This window comes from Haemaphysalis longicornis, unplaced genomic scaffold, assembly GCF_048455015.1.
Source record: "Haemaphysalis longicornis isolate Haplotype H1 unplaced genomic scaffold, Haemaphysalis longicornis Haplotype H1 scaffold_1, whole genome shotgun sequence".
Lineage (NCBI taxonomy): Eukaryota > Metazoa > Arthropoda > Arachnida > Ixodida > Ixodidae > Haemaphysalis > Haemaphysalis longicornis.
The window spans coordinates 296,219,063-296,236,166 of NW_027526203.1; the positions used below are offsets into that span (position 1 = coordinate 296,219,063).

Here is a 17,104-nt window from a genome sequence, read left to right on the forward strand (position 1 = left end):
CTCGTTTACTAAGCCCAGCAGACAGGGCCAGCTGATCAGGAACAACCGAGTTATTTATGTCAGTCCATTTTGCCTGCATAAAAATCCAAGGTTCTTACGTTGGACTAAGTTAATTAGTTTTTGTCCAAGCAACATTTTTACTTCCGGAAAGAGTTAGTTGAATTCGCGGTATATTATATTTACTTCATTAACTGCGTGCACTTAATAAGCGTGTTGCTTCACAAAAACTGTCCAAGATTATTTCACCTCTGAATTCTTTATGAACTACGAGTTCTCAGTTGCTGCAACTCGATTTATTACCTACTTTTATTACACCGTCTCGGCACTTTTGCGCGACGCAAACGTTAGCAATAATTTGTTTTATGATAAGTACAAGAGCGCTGGAGTTCAAAAGGGCTTCACAAACGTGACTGATGAGGTCAGTGGAGATTCGAAATTATTTGCTTCACAGAAAAAAACAAGCAGATCATGCAATTAGCGCCGAAGAGCTACGCGAGACCTTTGGAAAGCTTTGGATACGAGGGTAATCCCTAACTAATATGGATACCGGACGAGATTTTAAACTTTTCGCCGTGCGGTAAAGCTGGTTGTGGATACTATACTCGGGTACAAGTTAAAAACGGCAATATCTCATGCAGTGTATCACTCCGCCGAAGCGACAGACTTGTGACGTGAACGCGCACGAGCGTTTTGAAAGGAGATTTCACAAAGACACATCGGATGCTTTTCTCACCTAGTTTGTTTGCCGCCACCGCCGTAATTTCTAAGCAGGTTAAACCCAAAATGTCAAAGAAATGATTTGTATCGCGTTAAAAATACTCGTAGTGGCCCACTCCTTGCGCCGAGCGGAGGAAGAGCCGGCTGCGGCAATGAGGCACAGGGTCAACTTCCGTTGCCATTTTTAAGTTGCTCCCGAGTATAATTGGGACGCTGAGGTCAACTGCCTAAGCCTTTCTGTCCACCTAATTAGCAATTTTGCATCTGGGTGGGCAATCCTTGCCTGTAAGGGAGCAAATTTCATTCATAGCGAGGCCCGACACACGATTTGACGGAAAATATGCATATACACCCTGATGTCACGCAAATCAAAACTTCATGAAATCGCATAATACCACAGCGCAGACGGAAATCGGAGTCGATTCCTCGTACTGCGTTGTCCTTCAGGTTAAAATTATCGTCAGTTCTGGTTCAGGGTTGGAAGCAGACCCACGTTTTTATACATGGAGTAGGAGTAGGATGATAACCTCGCTGCATGCATAAATACTATGCATATTTATACAACAGAGGCATGTTGTCTTTCAAGCATCGCCTTCATTGCACAAACATAGAATGCAGATGTGTGTGCGTACCTGGGTGTCTGGTCACCTGAGCCTGATGTGCAGCACATGATCCACAAATGCTATGTTAAAGAATAAGTACAAACATCAGAAGTATGTGGGATACCCTCCATTTTATCACACAGACTACAGAATGGCTGAACCTCGAAATAAAAACTGCTTCAAGTTCTTATTTGGTGAAAGTAATCGCAAGTTCGCGGTTAATACCGTATTTTCACGATTCTAACGAGCTCCTGATTGTAACGCACAGGTAATTTTACTCATTAAAAATAAAAAAAATAATTTGAGGCGTCTTCTACTTTGCCGATGTAACAGACATTAGACCGCGTACCTGGAAGAAGTAATTATATTTGACGCACACAACTGTGGCAGCGAAAATTTGTTGTGCTTCATAAGCCGGCTTGACAAGGTCCTGCTGGCCTAAAAACTAGAAATGGGAGCATTTAAAGCGTCTGCTATTTGAAGCGCCTTATCTTCATAATTCCAAACGTTACGGGACGTTGGTTCCTTCGTCGCACGTACGCGAATTCCACCTGGCAGTCTTCAAGTTCTATAGTTCATCTCACAAGCTAGCTGCAGCACTGTGGAGGCTACATTGTCGTCCCCCTCAGGGCGCCCAACTCACCGCGAAGGAAGCGACAAAAGGCGCCGGGGCGTTGCGGTGCCACTTGCCGAGAGGGGAGAAGGGAGTGTCCTTTCAGGACCCCCTTCACGGCGGATTAGGCGCCCTCAGTGGGCGCACTATTGATAACAATGTAGCCTCCACAGTGCTGCAGCTAGCTTGTGAGATGAACTATAGAAAACATCTGTTTTTGGGGCCAGTGTATACTTTCCTCGAAGCCTTGAATGAAAATTTGGCGCTCCTTCGTTTCAACCAATCGCATTCGCGTCGTAGTGACTCCCGCTGTGCTTGACGCCGTACGGTTCCCTTCGATCTTGGCAAGTAAAATAACCTGGTGCGTGAACTGCGCGTCATCTTGGCACCTTTTCGGAGCCATAACGACAGAAACGAGTTATTATTAGCAGCAATAGCAGCAGCCTGTGCGACACCTGGCTAAGGCTAAGGTACGCCGTAATGTACTGTCGTGATGGTAACGGGATGTTTTAGATTGAATTGAACTGGATTTTGGTAAGGATTGGCTTCTATGGCAACGCTGCTAGCGGATTTGCAGTCGATTTCGCTTTTGATCCAGATTCTAAAGCACCCAAACTTGAACGCTACTTTTAGCAAAAAAAGGTGCGCGTTAGAATAATAAAAAACGGTAAGAGCACTGAAAGGTTCTAAAGAACATGTCTTTCTGTTGTTGCGACCGGGTGGGCCGACCCGAGCCAAGCTCCGTCGCCTCCGGCATACGTGTGGTAGCGTGGAGTGACGAGCGGCCAGCCGCTGTTGCAGCCGTGAAGAAGTCCAGAAACCGTAGGCTAACGTAACTGTGTACTTCATAGCGAGAGGTGAGCCGAAGCCAAAGAACAATGCCACGACGGGCGAGGTAACAGTACAGGACTCGAGCAGAGTGACAGCATGGATTCACTGCTCAAACAGGAATGGGTTATAGCACTTGCGGGGGTCGTATTTATACCCAAAAGCGCAGCGGTCAAGACAGCGTTCCCTCTAGATTTGTGCACACGCTACGAACGTCACAGACACACACAACGCTCTTTCCAGAGTTCGTGAGCAGTCGGTAGCATCGGCGCACGTTGAGTCCGAAAGAGGGGAGAGAGGAGGACTCCGCTGCGATCGCAGGGCCTCTGTACCCTTGGGCGCGTCTCGACGTGTCTCGCCGGGCCGGCAACCATCGAAGTTTGAAACGCGCCGAAAGCGAAACTGCTGACCCGGGCTTTGTCGCGACGTGAAAACATGAGTCACCGACACAGTGGGGCGTGCTTGAAAGGCGCACGTAGTGGCTTCGCCGCACAGCCGAGGAGTGCTGAAAGAAAGCCCGTCGGCGGGCCCATACGTAACACCGTTCACGTGCATCCAATGGCGGTCGGCATGTAGGACTTAGTCATTGGTTGCTTGTTGCGTATTCCCAGGTTTACCAGTAAACGGTGCGCACGAACAGAGTAGGAATTTGGACGCGGTCAAAGAAGCACAGTGAACTAGTTCCGCGGCCACGAAATTTGAAAACTGGTGCTTTTTATTCATTCTAACGTCGGTCGCTCATGATAGCGCGCAAGCAGTTCATTGAAGCACTAAGTAACAGTAAGCTTGAACCACCGTCCCCTTCCCCTGCCGGCACCGCGTTGCATTTAGGAATAATTTCCGTGTAATGTGTGGGTGTCTATTTTTACAAGCTTTGTTCCAACGCTTCAGGTTAAGAAGCCATCAAGATGCCATTTCGCAACAGCAATAACCAAGGACGCAGGTTCGATTCCCGGCCGTGGCGGCCGCTTTTGTGATGCAGGCGAAAAGCGACAACGCCCATATGTTAAAGGAGTACTGACACGAAATTTTTATGTTACGTTTTTTTCGCTGCTATGCGTGCCTACCAGCCCACTAATCATAGAATGACAGATTAGACGGTCGAGCGCAACGTAAACATTCATTTACGGCGTCGTTTATTCGTGCCAGTTTCGGTTTCGACTGAAAAACGCCGAGCGGCCGCCATGACAGCATGTATAACATGACGTCACCATTCTTGCCGCATCGCTGCCTCTCTTGAAGCGCGCGCGCGCCCAGACCGGCCGAGGTTTTCGCCGTCCCCACAGGCCCGGGCAGCATGACGTCAGTCCCAAAACCATGACGTGTACACACGCCCGAGCAGCGCGCGCCAACCACAGCCAGCGCGTCGGCTTCGTCACGGGAGCCCCGACGTCGGCAGTTTGGGGCACGTAGCAGATGATGTCACGTCGGCCCGCTCTGGGCTTTCTCGTGCGGGCGAAGATTAAAATGGATTTTAAATATGTTTCGCTGAACGGTTGCTGTTGAAACTTGCTGGGAGATATCTCCTGATAAAAAGGAAGCGTTTTACATAGTTATCTCAGCTTTGAAATTTAGTGTCAGTACTCCTTTAAACATTTCGACGCACGTTAAAGATCCCAGGTGGTCAACATTAATCCCGAGCCCTCCACTACGGCGCGACTCATCGCCTCTGTAGCGTCGGCGCGTTAAACCTCATAATCATTCGCAACAGCAATAAGATTCTGACCATGGAGTGTGTTCTGGACGCTCTGGGCACGTGCGAGGCGCGGTGGAATGCGAAGGTGTCTCGCATCGGCTCGACAGTGTTTTGGACAAAAGGCCCGAACCATCATCCCTAATCACTGAAATTTTGGCACAACGGCATCCGCGAAGTTGCAAGGACCACGTAGATACCAAAATTTCAGGTGTGGAAAGTATTTTTTTTTTCGATTTTAGAGAACTGTTTCTGTGAACGCCACGCCGCCGAGAGCTAAGCCTAACGCTCAGGGACTAGCTAGCGGCGGAATTCAATCATTTCTTTAGGAGCGTAGTAAGAAATACACCGTGTAAACAGAATGACTGGGTGCGTCTTATTAAACGAAATATCCGTAGCATATTTCTTGAGCCAACGTGTGAAAATGAAATATGCACTGTTTTTTCTTCCCTTAATAATAGTCGTGCACGTGATATAGATGATATTCAGATGGCGCCTGTAAAATTTGTGATCAGAGTCATTGCTCCAATACTTGCCTACATATACAACATATGCCTATCCACTGGTAATTTCCCTAAACTAATGCAGATATCCAAAGTTATCCTAGTGTTTAAAACTGGAGACAAAAATAACATGTCGAATTATAGGCCTATTTCTATCTTACCTATTTTTTCGAAAGCGCTAGAAAAAATAATTTTGAAGCAAATAACCAGCTTTGCGGATAAACACAGACTACTCTCACCATCACAGTACGGAGTTCTTCGGGGAAACTCTACGGAAACCGCATTACTTGCGCAAAAAGAATTAATCCTTGAAGCATATGAGAACAGACAAATATGCGTGGGAGTGTTTGTTGACTTCTCCAAGGCCTTCCATCGCTTCAATCACCAGACTTTACTCGATAAACTAGAGCGTTATGGCATCAGAGGAACACCCCTATCGCTACTGCAATCATATTTAAAATATCGTTCACAATGCGTAAGTATAGGAAAGCATGTCTCATCTCTCGAAAAAATATCTGCAGGCGTACCACAGGGAAGCATCTTGGGTCCGTTGTTGTTTTTGTTTTATATTAATGACATTACTAGATTAACGACAAAGTAAACTTCATCATATATGCAGAAGACACAAGTATATTCTTCACAGGTACTAATATACAATTGTTACAGCCGGTCATAAATGACAGACTAGCGGCTTTGCAGTCGTGGAGTGAAGCCAACTCTTTGGTTCTTAATGCAACAAAAACAAAAGCTGTCATTTTTCATCCGAAGCGCCATGGTTTTGTGCACAACATTAGTTTACCCCTAGGGGGCTCAAATATTGACATTGTGGACAACATAAAGACATTGGGAGTTTATTTTAATAAAAATATGACTTGGGACACCCATGTTGATTCGGTGACTACTTCCCTGGCTAAATGTGTCGGGATACTCGCAAAATTTCGTTGTTTTTTCCCAATACCTGTAAAACGCATTCTTTATAACACCCTTTTCATGTCCCACGTCAACTATTGCTTCTTAGTATGGGGTAGTACTACGCAAACAAACATTCAGAAAATTAATGTATTACAAAAGAAAGCCGTTCGCAATATAGCTAATGCCGATTACCTAGCACACACAGAGCCTTTGTACAAACGCTTCAACATTATCCCGATTCCAAAACTGTATGAGTATTATTTAGCAATCCGATACCTTAAATCTATTAAATCTAGGCAGCATAGCTTTTTGCAACTTGTTAATCTCAGAGTAAATATTACTGTCTACAGCACCCGCAATCAAGAATTTTGGCACATTCCATTCTGCCGTACGGATTACGGTCGTCAAATGCTGCGTCTTACAGTCCCACACCTTCTAAATAAGTTGAGATTCCAAAATATAGATTTAGATAGCACCAATTTGTATGTTATTAGGCAGTTATTCTTATTGTGAATACTGTTCACGCCCATGCTTACTTTTAGTTTTCTGTTTTTATTATTTTTAAGTACATGATATTACATATTACTGCTGCTAATGCCATGCTGTAAAAAAAAAAGCCTGCGAACTGATGTATGTACTTTTGTATGTTAACCTAACCATGTATAAAGTTTGGAGACCACACTCTATTTACATTTGACGTTTTGCCTGTATAGTTCTCATTGATATACATGTTTTCTCTGTTGTTTCTCTGTATTTGTTTCTTGTACTTATGTTGATTTTTTCCTGTTGTGTTCGGGTGACTCCTGTGATTTAAACACGTGATTGTTTACAAATATTTACCCTGATTTGACGTATGAACAGAAACTACGTCAGAAACTCTGTATTGAAAAGGTTTAATTTTTTTTTTTTTGCTTTTTTATACCTCACTGTTTTGTATTGAAGAAGCACTGTTTGCTGACGTTGCATGCCAGTACGGGGGGCCCGGGCTTTCTTCAAGTGAAGCAGTTCACTTTTCACCCGGGCCTACCTCATCGAAAGGATGCAAACAAATAAACTGAAACTGAAACTGAAACTGAAACTGAAGTACCGCAGTGCAGCCCTGGCGGGTCCATCGACCTCACCGGGGTCCCTAGCGACGAATTAATTCAAGAAAATGGCGCCCGCCATGCGAGGGGAAGTTGAAAGCAAGGAAATTATGCCGGAAGAAATTTCTAGAACGTTCGGATGGCAAGTTGCCGGTAAAAAAGTACCTAACGAAAGGAGAGCAAGCTGAGCCGAACGTCGCTTAATGTTGGACAGGCAGCGGCAGTCGCCGGGCCACGTAACCCAAACCGAGGCACGTTCAAGGGCAAGCTACTAAAAGCGGCATTAATGCCGTTTCTACCGAGACAAGACACCAAGATAGTCATGCGTCCCAGAGGAGGCATGAACGGGAGTCATCTGCGGGAGTTAGCACCAAAGAAGTTATTCATGAAGTCATCTGCCAGAATAAGCAGTAAAATATCATCGTTGTCAGTACCCCAAGCAGTGAGAACGCAGACCGCTACTCAGCTGTCAGAATCCTCAACATCAACGGAGCAGAACACGAACTTAGCGCCTATGAAACGGCCCACCACGGCACCGTCAAGGGCGTCATCAGAGGAGTGCCGCTGATCGACACAAATCAAGAGATCAACGAATTCATCGTACAAGGCTACAACACCGCCGCCCTACAAGCCAACCGCATCGGCAAGACAACGACGGTGGTTATAGCCTTTGACGGAGACAAAGTTCCAAATTACATCAGGTACGGCAACCTGCTGGTAGAGTGCGCGCTGTACCGCAAGCAAATAGAACTATGCTATCGGTGCGGCCACCTCGGCCTCAGGATGGACGTATGCCCCAATCCTGAAGACCGAATATGCCGAGGGTGCGGAATGAAGAACCCCGAAGACAATCATACATGCGAAAACCCAAAATGCAGCCTCGGCGGAGGGAACTACCTCACCGCAGACAAAGAATGCAAGGCAAGATTTAAGACCAAGATTTAAAGGCAACACCCAAGTGAGAAGACCAACAACTAAATCAACAACAACTAGCATCATCACCAACACCACCCAGAGGACCCGCACAACAGCAGGCGACAACAGGAGGAACGGGCGAGCGGCGGAACCACTCGAAAACAAGAAGGAACAGAAGCAAGAGCGCCACCAGATCGCCATCGACAACTAGAATCCGCAAGAGGGAGTCCCGCTCGAGGTCCAAGTCGAAGCCCCGGAGGAGCAACGACGCCGAGGAACAGGTGGGCTGGGTGGTTGGGTCTCCCATCGCTCTCAGCCATAGCAACATCCCTCCCCTCACTCCCGCTCCCCCCCCCCCCCCCTCATAAGAACAAACACTGCACTCAGTGCTCAGAACTCAAGAAAATGATAGAAAGACAGAATGGTCAGATAAAGACAATGATGGAACGCATAGAAGCGCTCAGTAAATTCAAGAACAAGAGCAGTGATGATAGCATAGCTAGGAGAAAAGAAGCCAAGTGAGACACCACCTGCTCCACGCAGGTAGAGCCAATGCAAACCTCATCACCAACGCTAATCACGCCACAGATTCTAGTCGCGCCTCCAATGACGCAAGCAATGACGCAAAATACCAAACAAGAGACGACAGCAGTAACTTTGGAAGAAGGGACAGCGGAAACTGCCGTTCCTCCGACACTCGAGATGATCATAGCTATGCTCACGAAAATCTCCAACGAAGTAAACGACTTAACAACAAGAATGGAAAACGTTGAAACCAAATGCGGCATTTAAAAGTGAGAATTATGACGCTAGAGGTGAAATTCAAACACAAGGCAATGACTAGCAAGACAACAGCGAAAGAAGAAATAAGAAACAAGCGACGAGAAGTAAGCTCGGCACGCAAATACACCATCCAAGAAACAAAAAAAAATGAAAAAGAGTAAAGAAACACAGAAAGAGACAGCAACAATCCTACAAGGGAACTGCAGGGGACTAAAAAGTAAAATAAAAGAACTACAGCTGTATATAGACAAACAGAAACCAGACATTATAGCACTGCAAGAAACGAATGGCAAAACTAAACTCTCGGGATACGTCCCATACACGGACCCCGGAGAAAAAGCACTGGAACAATGGTACGTAGCAACGTGGCGGCCACACAACACATGACCGCCCAACGGGGCAGCGAACATACAGCTATAGAAATCCACAGCAGAAGAGTGGGACCAGACAGGAATATCTTCATCCTAAACGCCAACTTCCGACCATTAAACAATAACATAGACATCGAGGGCACCATGATAGACTGCATCACAGAAGCAAAAACAAGACCGGTTATAATGGTCGGAGACTTTAACGCAGCCCACACGACATGGGGCTACAAATATGCGAATCAGGAAACCAACTGCTCAAAGCAATAGAAAGCCACGAGTTCAAAATCATCAACCAACCAGGGATACCAACCAGAACAGGCGCCAGCACAGCTAGAGACACCACCCGGGACCTTACGCTAATACGAGGAAACCTAGATGCCACCTGGTGCAATAGGGAGGAAAACCTCGGATCGGACCACGACATAATCCGCATCACCCTGGGAGGGACAGAAATCAAGGCAAGATTAGGCCACGCCAACATTACCGACTGGGACCGACTGAGAAAAGAAACAGAAAAAGAGAAAGAGGAAGGACAAAACGAGGCAAGCCAGGACTGCAAGACGTATAATGAATGGGCCAAAAGACAGCGAGAAAAAATCAAGGAGTTCACGCAAATGATAGCCACAACCGCCGAAACACCCTTCATAGACAGCCGACTCAGCCACATGTGGGCGGCTAGGCACAGCGACAACAGCATATTCGCAAGCTCCGAAAACGTATAAACGAGCTCAACAGAAAAGTGGCCGAATATGCTGTACAACTATGCCGGGAAAACTGGTTCAAGCTATACGACGGCCTCCAGGCTACTCTATCGACGAAAAAGACATGGAAACTACTAAGACACCTAATCGACCCACTCAAAAGCAATAACGCCAACGCAAGAGATCTTGCAAAAACGATAAACAAATATGAAGGAAACGTAACGCAACTCATCCATGACCTCACAGATAAATACCTCAAGACAGAAAGAAGCAACACGACCCCACTAAGGTATGAAGGAGCCGCCAACGCAGAAATTGGCGCAGGCTTCATTGACCAGAAGTTAATTGCTGCCATCCAGGGAAGCAATCAAGGCAGCCCGCCGGGAGCAGACAAAATGACGTACAAACTGCTCAGAAACCTCAACGACAAATGTCGAACGAAACTATTGATGCTAGCCAATGAGGCATGGAAGAAAGGAAAGCTACCACAAGAATGGAAGGACGCAGACGTCCGCTTCATTGCCAAGCCAGGGAAACCGCCACAAGTGGACAACTTGCGGCCTATCTCCCTTACGTTATGCGTAGGGAACGTGGTGGAGCGCATGATATACAAGAGAATCCAAAGACATTTAGATAACACCGAACAAATGCCCTACCATGTAGGGCTTCCGAAGACATCTGAGCGCCCACGATGTATTGCTTCAGTTACATGAACTGGTCATCAAGAAGGCAAAAAATCCTGCACCACGAGCCATCTTGGCACTCGACCTGAAAGGGGGGTTCGACAACGTCACACACTAAAGAATCCTCCATAACCTAAGACAGACGGGCTGCAGAGAAAGAAGTTCAAATATATACAAGACTTTCTGAGCAATCGCCCCGCAACGATCAAGATAGGCGACGAAGAAAAGTCACGACCCATACCCCTGGGAGACAGGGGAACCCCACAAGGGTCGGTACTCTCGCCGCTCCTTTTTACCCTGGCACTTTTACCACTCCTGAGCCTGCTCCAAAACATAGAGGGAATAGATCACACCCTCTATGCAGACGACATCACAATCTGGACGTCACAAGCAGGATCTGAGGGGTGGATGGAGGAAACCCTACAGAGGGCGGCCAAGACCGTGCTCGAATACGCAAAAACGTGCGGCCTCAGTTGCTCTCCGCCGAAATCAGAACTTATCAAACCAAGACGCAAGAACGGCGAAAAAGACAGCATACGTCTCACCCTATACGGCACCCACATAGACCCAACCAACCAAGCCCGCATCCTGGGAGTAATCTTTCAAAAGTCAGAGGCATCGCTCAATAAGCTAAAGCAATCGACAGATCAAATCATCAATATGATCAAGCGGGTAGCCAACAAAAGAAGAGGCTTCAAGGAGGAAGATGCCTTGACACTGGTACAAGCGGTAATCACTCACGCATAGTGTACACGGCACCTTACCTCAAACTTAAGAAAGACAAGGATCTTAAGAAAGACAAGGATCAGCTCAACGCAATCATACGAACAGCCACCAAAACGGCGCTGGGAATACCAATGCACTCATCAACGGAAAGACTCCTTGGCATGTCAAAACACAACACGGTAGACGAAATAATCGAAGCTCACCTATCAAACCAAAGAGTCTGGCTCAGTCAGACACCGACAGATCGACGAGTCCTTGCCAAGGTAGGATGGCAAGAAGCAGAGAGTAAAGAGAAAGACCGCCTACCCGAAGAATGGGCCAACAGAATAGAAAGTAAACCCTTACGACGAAACATGAAACCAGGACGCAACGATGGCTGCCGAGCAGAGCAAAGACCATCGCAAAGGAAATAGACCGAGAAGAAGATTACAGAACGCTATACACCGACGTAACAATACCTAAGGGCACCACAAGGGCCACCCTGGCGATAACAACATGGAGTGAACTCGTCACCTCCGCCTCCATCAGGACGTCCCATCCAGAAGTGGCCGAAGAAACCGCAATTGCGCTTGCACTAACACAACCACAAGTAAAGAAAATAATCACGGATTCCCAAAAGGCATACGCCAGCTACAGAGCAGGCTGGGTGTCTCAAGAAGCACTTAAAGTACTGAAGAAATGCCGCATTCCCACCAATGGAAAGGTGGAGCTTATATGGACGCCGGCACACTCCGGGTTGGAGGGCAATGAACTAGCCCACCAACTCGCCCGAGAAATGGAAGTTAGAGCCACACGCCATCACTAGCTATAGCGACATAACGCAATACTACAAAGAACAAAGAAAGAGGTTCCCTGACCCACACAAGTCTCTGAACAGAGACCAACAATCAATATACAGACAGATACTCGCTAGGTCCTTTCCACACCCTATCCTTCAAAAAAAAAAAGATGTTTCCTAAACGCTACACCCGAAATTGCCCCTTTTGTAAAAAAGAACTCGGCACGCTCCGCCATATAATCGGTCAGTGTGATTTTACCAAAAACACCCCTTCACCCCTCAACCATTCCCCCATTACCCCCTCCCTCACCGAGCGATGGGAGACCTTGCTGATCAGCCCCACTCTGGAAGACCAAATCAAGCTGGTTACCAGGGGACAAGAGAGGCATATGGGTCTCAAGAATAGGGAACCACTCCCATCGACGACGCCGGGAGAAGACGTCGTAAAATCGGTTTCAATAAAGTTGACTCTCTCTCTCTCTCTGGACGCTCTGCGCAGGCAAAGTGAACGCTCGGTATTTTGCACACTTCTGCATCATCTTCGACGTCTTCGATTTAACGTTGTTTCGTCGTGACACTCAAGCTAAACGCATGGAAGCACTCGGAATCGGAGAAACCAATTTAATGGTACTGAATGAGCAGTTAATTTCTATATTACTGAAACGTAATTTTGCACCACTGAGCAATTCAGTAGCCCAAGCTACCCACGTGCTACAAAGCCAATTTCTCTCAGTGTGAGCGTACTCGCCGTTTACCTTTTTCTTCGAGATCCTCTACGGAGAAAGCTACGCAAAACTTCTTAGTTTTAACGGGAATATATCTCTAAAATGCATGAAATATCGTGTGCACAAGTACACCAGAAGTCAATGGAGCTACCGATAGAGACTTTGCTTTTGGATGTGGGACAGCCGTGGGCATGCAGAAATGAACGACAACTGAAGGCAAGGTTGTCGAGATTCTGGAAATATCTTTGACGCACATACAGTAAAATCTCGTTAATTCGGCACCCGTTAATCAGATAAATCGTCATTCCCACACCCTCCCTTCAAAATGTACATAGCCCTATGGCTACAAACATTCGCTAATTCTACGCAAAATTGCACGCGCACAGGTTAATTCGGACTGGAGGCAAGTCAAGGACGGCGCAACCGAAACGAGTTGGCGCACGTGTGTCAAATGCGCCGGTAAAGTTGTGGCGAACTGTTTTAGCCACAGTGAATTTGTGCGGTCCGACGCTTCTGAAAGCCCGGAACGCAGCCCGGAGCCCGCAGCGCCGGAAGGGGAGGATTGATTGATTGTGGGGTTCAACGTGCCGACACTACACAGGCGATTTGCCGCACCGTAGCGGAGGGCTCCGGATTAATTTTGACCGGAAATGGAATACCCGATAGAGGAGTCAGAGCCACACGCCATCACTTGCTATGGCGACACAACGCAATACTACAAAGAACAAAAAAATCGGCTCCCTGACCCACAGGAGTCACTGAACAGAGACCAACAATCAATATACAGACAGATACAGGCTAGGTCCATAGCCACTGACGCCATAGCCACTGAGCCACGCGGCTGGTCAGAAGTGGAGGACGATATGGCATTCGTTGGCCTGCTTCCCTCCGAAGTGCAGTTTGCAGACTACGTTGCAATTGATGACGACGTGGTCATCGCCGGTCACTTGACCGATGACGAGATCACCAGCGCTGCCCTCGGTGTGGCGGATGAGGCGTCCGATGAAGAAGGCCCATGCGATGTGCTATGCCCGGTGCGTCGTACGGCAAGGGAAGCCGCAGACGCTCTCGTCGTTCTAGAGGAATTTTGCTACGATCTTCCAAGCAATACGCTTGCGCTAGAGGGAATGTCGCATGCCAGCAAACTATAGTAATTTACGTTGTCAAAAAACAAAAACAAAAAACGAACAAGCATCGCGGACTTGTCAGAGTTAAAGTATGAAATAAAAGAATTGAAAATGTGCGTTTTTGTTGTTCATTCAATAATTCGACATTCAGTTAATTCGGACATCTTTTTCACTACCTTGATATCCGAATTAACGAGGTTTTACTGTACTATGTTTTAGATATTGCACAGGGAGCAAGAATTAAATTGTAGAAATCCCAACTCGGAACACCCAAATTACAGGACGTTGGTTTGATCATATAGGCAATGGAAAGGCATACTTGCAGTGGTGTCAAGGGGAAGCCCTCTTGTTCTGTATTTTATTCTTATCCACAGCATTACTGATGTTTTTCCTTATCGACAAATCTTAAAATATCGTTTCCGTTCTCTCACATATTTGAACTTTTGCGCTTCACTTCATCTCGAATGTACACGTGTGATATCGAACTGAACAGAACTTTCTTGAGCAGGGTAAAAAAAAAATCAATTTTTCCTAAACCTCGAACTGTTCGGTAATGCATATCGTACGCAGGTATTAAAAATAAATTGTTCCCGAATTAGTTAAAAACAACTGTCCGTAAGTGTGTAAGATTGTTCTTTGCTTTTTATCACTTATTATGCAACACGAGAAATATAACAGCAATCTTTCTCAGATTTTCCGCTTCTCTTTTTTCATCTTGCGCCTTGCATTAGAACAGCTAAAAGAGGCCTCTTCCCCCCCTTGCGGGTCCGCGCAGGGCTTCTGCAGAGCGCCGCGCTGCCAGGCGCCCTGGCCGCGGCCGCCGCCTGCCTGCTGCTGGCCCTGAGCGTGGCCTGCCTTCTGCAGCGTCGCCGGCGCAAGGGGGACGCCCAGCCGGCCGACCAGGGCGCCTACGAACGCCTCGACTGCAGTCGCTCGCCCAGGGTCTCCATTTCCGTGGCCGGCCCCAACGAGTCGAGGCGCACGCCGTCGCCCACGTCCCGGCGAAGTCTGCGCCGCAGCACCAACGAGCCGCACTTCTACGGCGGATGCATCGCGTAAGCCATGCGAGCTGGGAAAGCTGTCTGCCCGGACGCGCAACCAACCGATGGCACAAGCCGCTTTTCTGTGACCGCCAGCTGATTGGTATCGGAATAGATTATCACTGCTCTTTTAGCTTTCTACCCCGCAGGGCAATGCCGGGTCTGCCAACCACTAACCCGTTCTCATTACCCATGCCTTCGCAAAGAGGCGAGAGCAGCGTGAAAGAATGACGAGAAACACTCGCTCCGAAATGAGTAGAGCGAAATTACTGATTTGTTCGAAACGTCGCGCGCGAACCTGGCAGTTTCTTTTGGACAAATTGATTGCCGGCTCAGAGGAAACAGATCATTCGCTTGATGATCGTGATCGGCCATGTGTCAATTAAGCAATCTGTCGGGCCTATTTACCCCAATTAAGATGCATTAACGTAGCCCCCCCCCCCCTCTGCCTCATTACTTGAAAGGCCAATAGTTTACTGAAAGAGAACATGTGTCCACAGAAGTTAATCAGGGTGCCATAATAGTAACAGCGTGTTTTCTTTCCCACTCACCAACCAGGTCACCCTCATTAGTTACGACGCAGGAAAGCAGTAATTTCTGGTTGCAGCCGTTGCTGTTGAGAAAGCAGGATAAATGATGTCCCATTTGTGAGGGCCAGCGAGAAAGTTTATGCACGGTGCGGCTGCAGATGTAAATGCTTCTAGAAATAACGGGCACATGCCATGTTCTGCGACCGCATCGGTTATTTATAATTTACTTATATTTATATATAAAGGTTGAATGTTTTTTATTCGTCAGCAGCTTCCTTTTTCCCGTGATTAAACTGTTCCCTTAGCCATAGTCACCACGAACAAAAAATGGCATTGCTGCGATGGCATTCTTATGGATTTTTAGCGCATTTCTCTTATTGTCGGTATCTTGCCTGGAGATTGGTTTGTAGATGCTTTTCTGTAGGTGCCATACCGTTTCCATGAAGCCATTCAGTGTTTTGCACAAAGCGTCGGCCACAACAGCTGCCTTTTTTCGTGAAAATCGGGAACTATACTTTCCTGCTGTAAACGATGGCACATCAGGAGTCACGACCATATTCGCAAGGACAGGTCCTAGGACTGAAACGTTTTGGGGAGAGACCCAAAGATTTTATCCTCGTCCTTTTAAAAAGTGGCCTCGATTTTAAAACGACGGGGGAATCCTTTCGAGCCTAAAAAGCGGGATAATAATTTGCACTTCCTTAGCGCAATTTCAACTGTGTTTATTTCGACTGTGACCCCGTGATTCGGGCTGTCTTACTTGCTTCCACAGGAGCTCATGAAGTAAACCGAATGAATTCGGGTCTGTCAAGTGTTGAGCGTATTGGAAGCTCTAAAAACGCACGGTACGATATGCGGAATTAGTGCAGATCAGAGTTGCCAGTTAGTAAGCTAAGCCGGCCCAGTAGTAGTAGACGCTCGCAGCAAGGAGGCCAGACTGCGAACAGTGACAGGCGGCTCGCGGGCCTTGTGGAATGGCCGTCGTGGACGGAACTGCTGCAGGCGTCTGTGTCGGCGTGCGTCGCAGGCAGGAGCGCCCGATCGACTTCGTGGTTCCCTCACTGGCCGGCTCGTCCCTGTGCGGTTCTGCTGCCAGCCTCGTGTCGGACTCAAGCTCGGGTGTCGTCGTCGAAGCCGGGATGCCCTGTTCTTCTCCCGGTGACAGCGTGCCCGTCTCTCTGCTGCCCCTGTGTAAGAAACCGGACTGCAAAAAAACAAAAAGGGCCATGGGCGAAATGCGAGCAGCGTAGCCTGCTGGTCAAGACCCCTTGATTGTAGCTCAGGGATTACCTAAAGAGACTATCCAATCATAAAAATGAAAAACATACATAAGGCAGTCGGAGTTTGATTATGCTCGACATATTGCATCGAAATCAACCCGGTATACATTGCGTCTTTTAGCAGGTTTGGAAAACAAGGGTTCAGTGGGCGATACGCTCGCAACATGGTGTCCAAGGCCGGAAACAAGACGGCGACTCAAACGCGCATCGTTTTCGCGTTCATGATTCACCCTTGATAACTGCCATGCTCACGATTGCCAAAAATGACTGAGGGCACTTAAATATGATTACGTGGTTTGAATGCGAAGGCATTAAGACATTAAGACCATGGCAATTGGTGGATTGGCTGTGTTCCTCTGACGGAAACTGTCTCCACTGGACAATTTCTCTTAGTAGGTATGTGCCACTAGTGTGTGTGTGTCTGCGGGGGGGGGGGGGGGGGGTAAAGGGGCGAGGGGTATGCTGACGTCGCTGCCGAAGCTCAGTTGGTGA

At 47.5% G+C, this 17,104-nt stretch overlaps 1 protein-coding gene across 1 annotated transcript in view; it reads left to right on the forward strand.

The window, feature by feature from the left end:
• The window catches only part of LOC144148551 (synaptotagmin-15-like), a 414,790-nt gene that overhangs the window by 256,757 nt on the left and 140,929 nt on the right, over window positions 1–17,104 (forward strand). Inside the window, exons 2-3 of the mRNA XM_077680073.1 lie at window positions 14,538–14,817; window positions 16,360–16,523. Of these exons, the coding sequence (XP_077536199.1) occupies window positions 14,538–14,817; window positions 16,360–16,523 (444 nt within the window). The remainder of the gene's footprint in view (window positions 1–14,537; window positions 14,818–16,359; window positions 16,524–17,104) is intronic.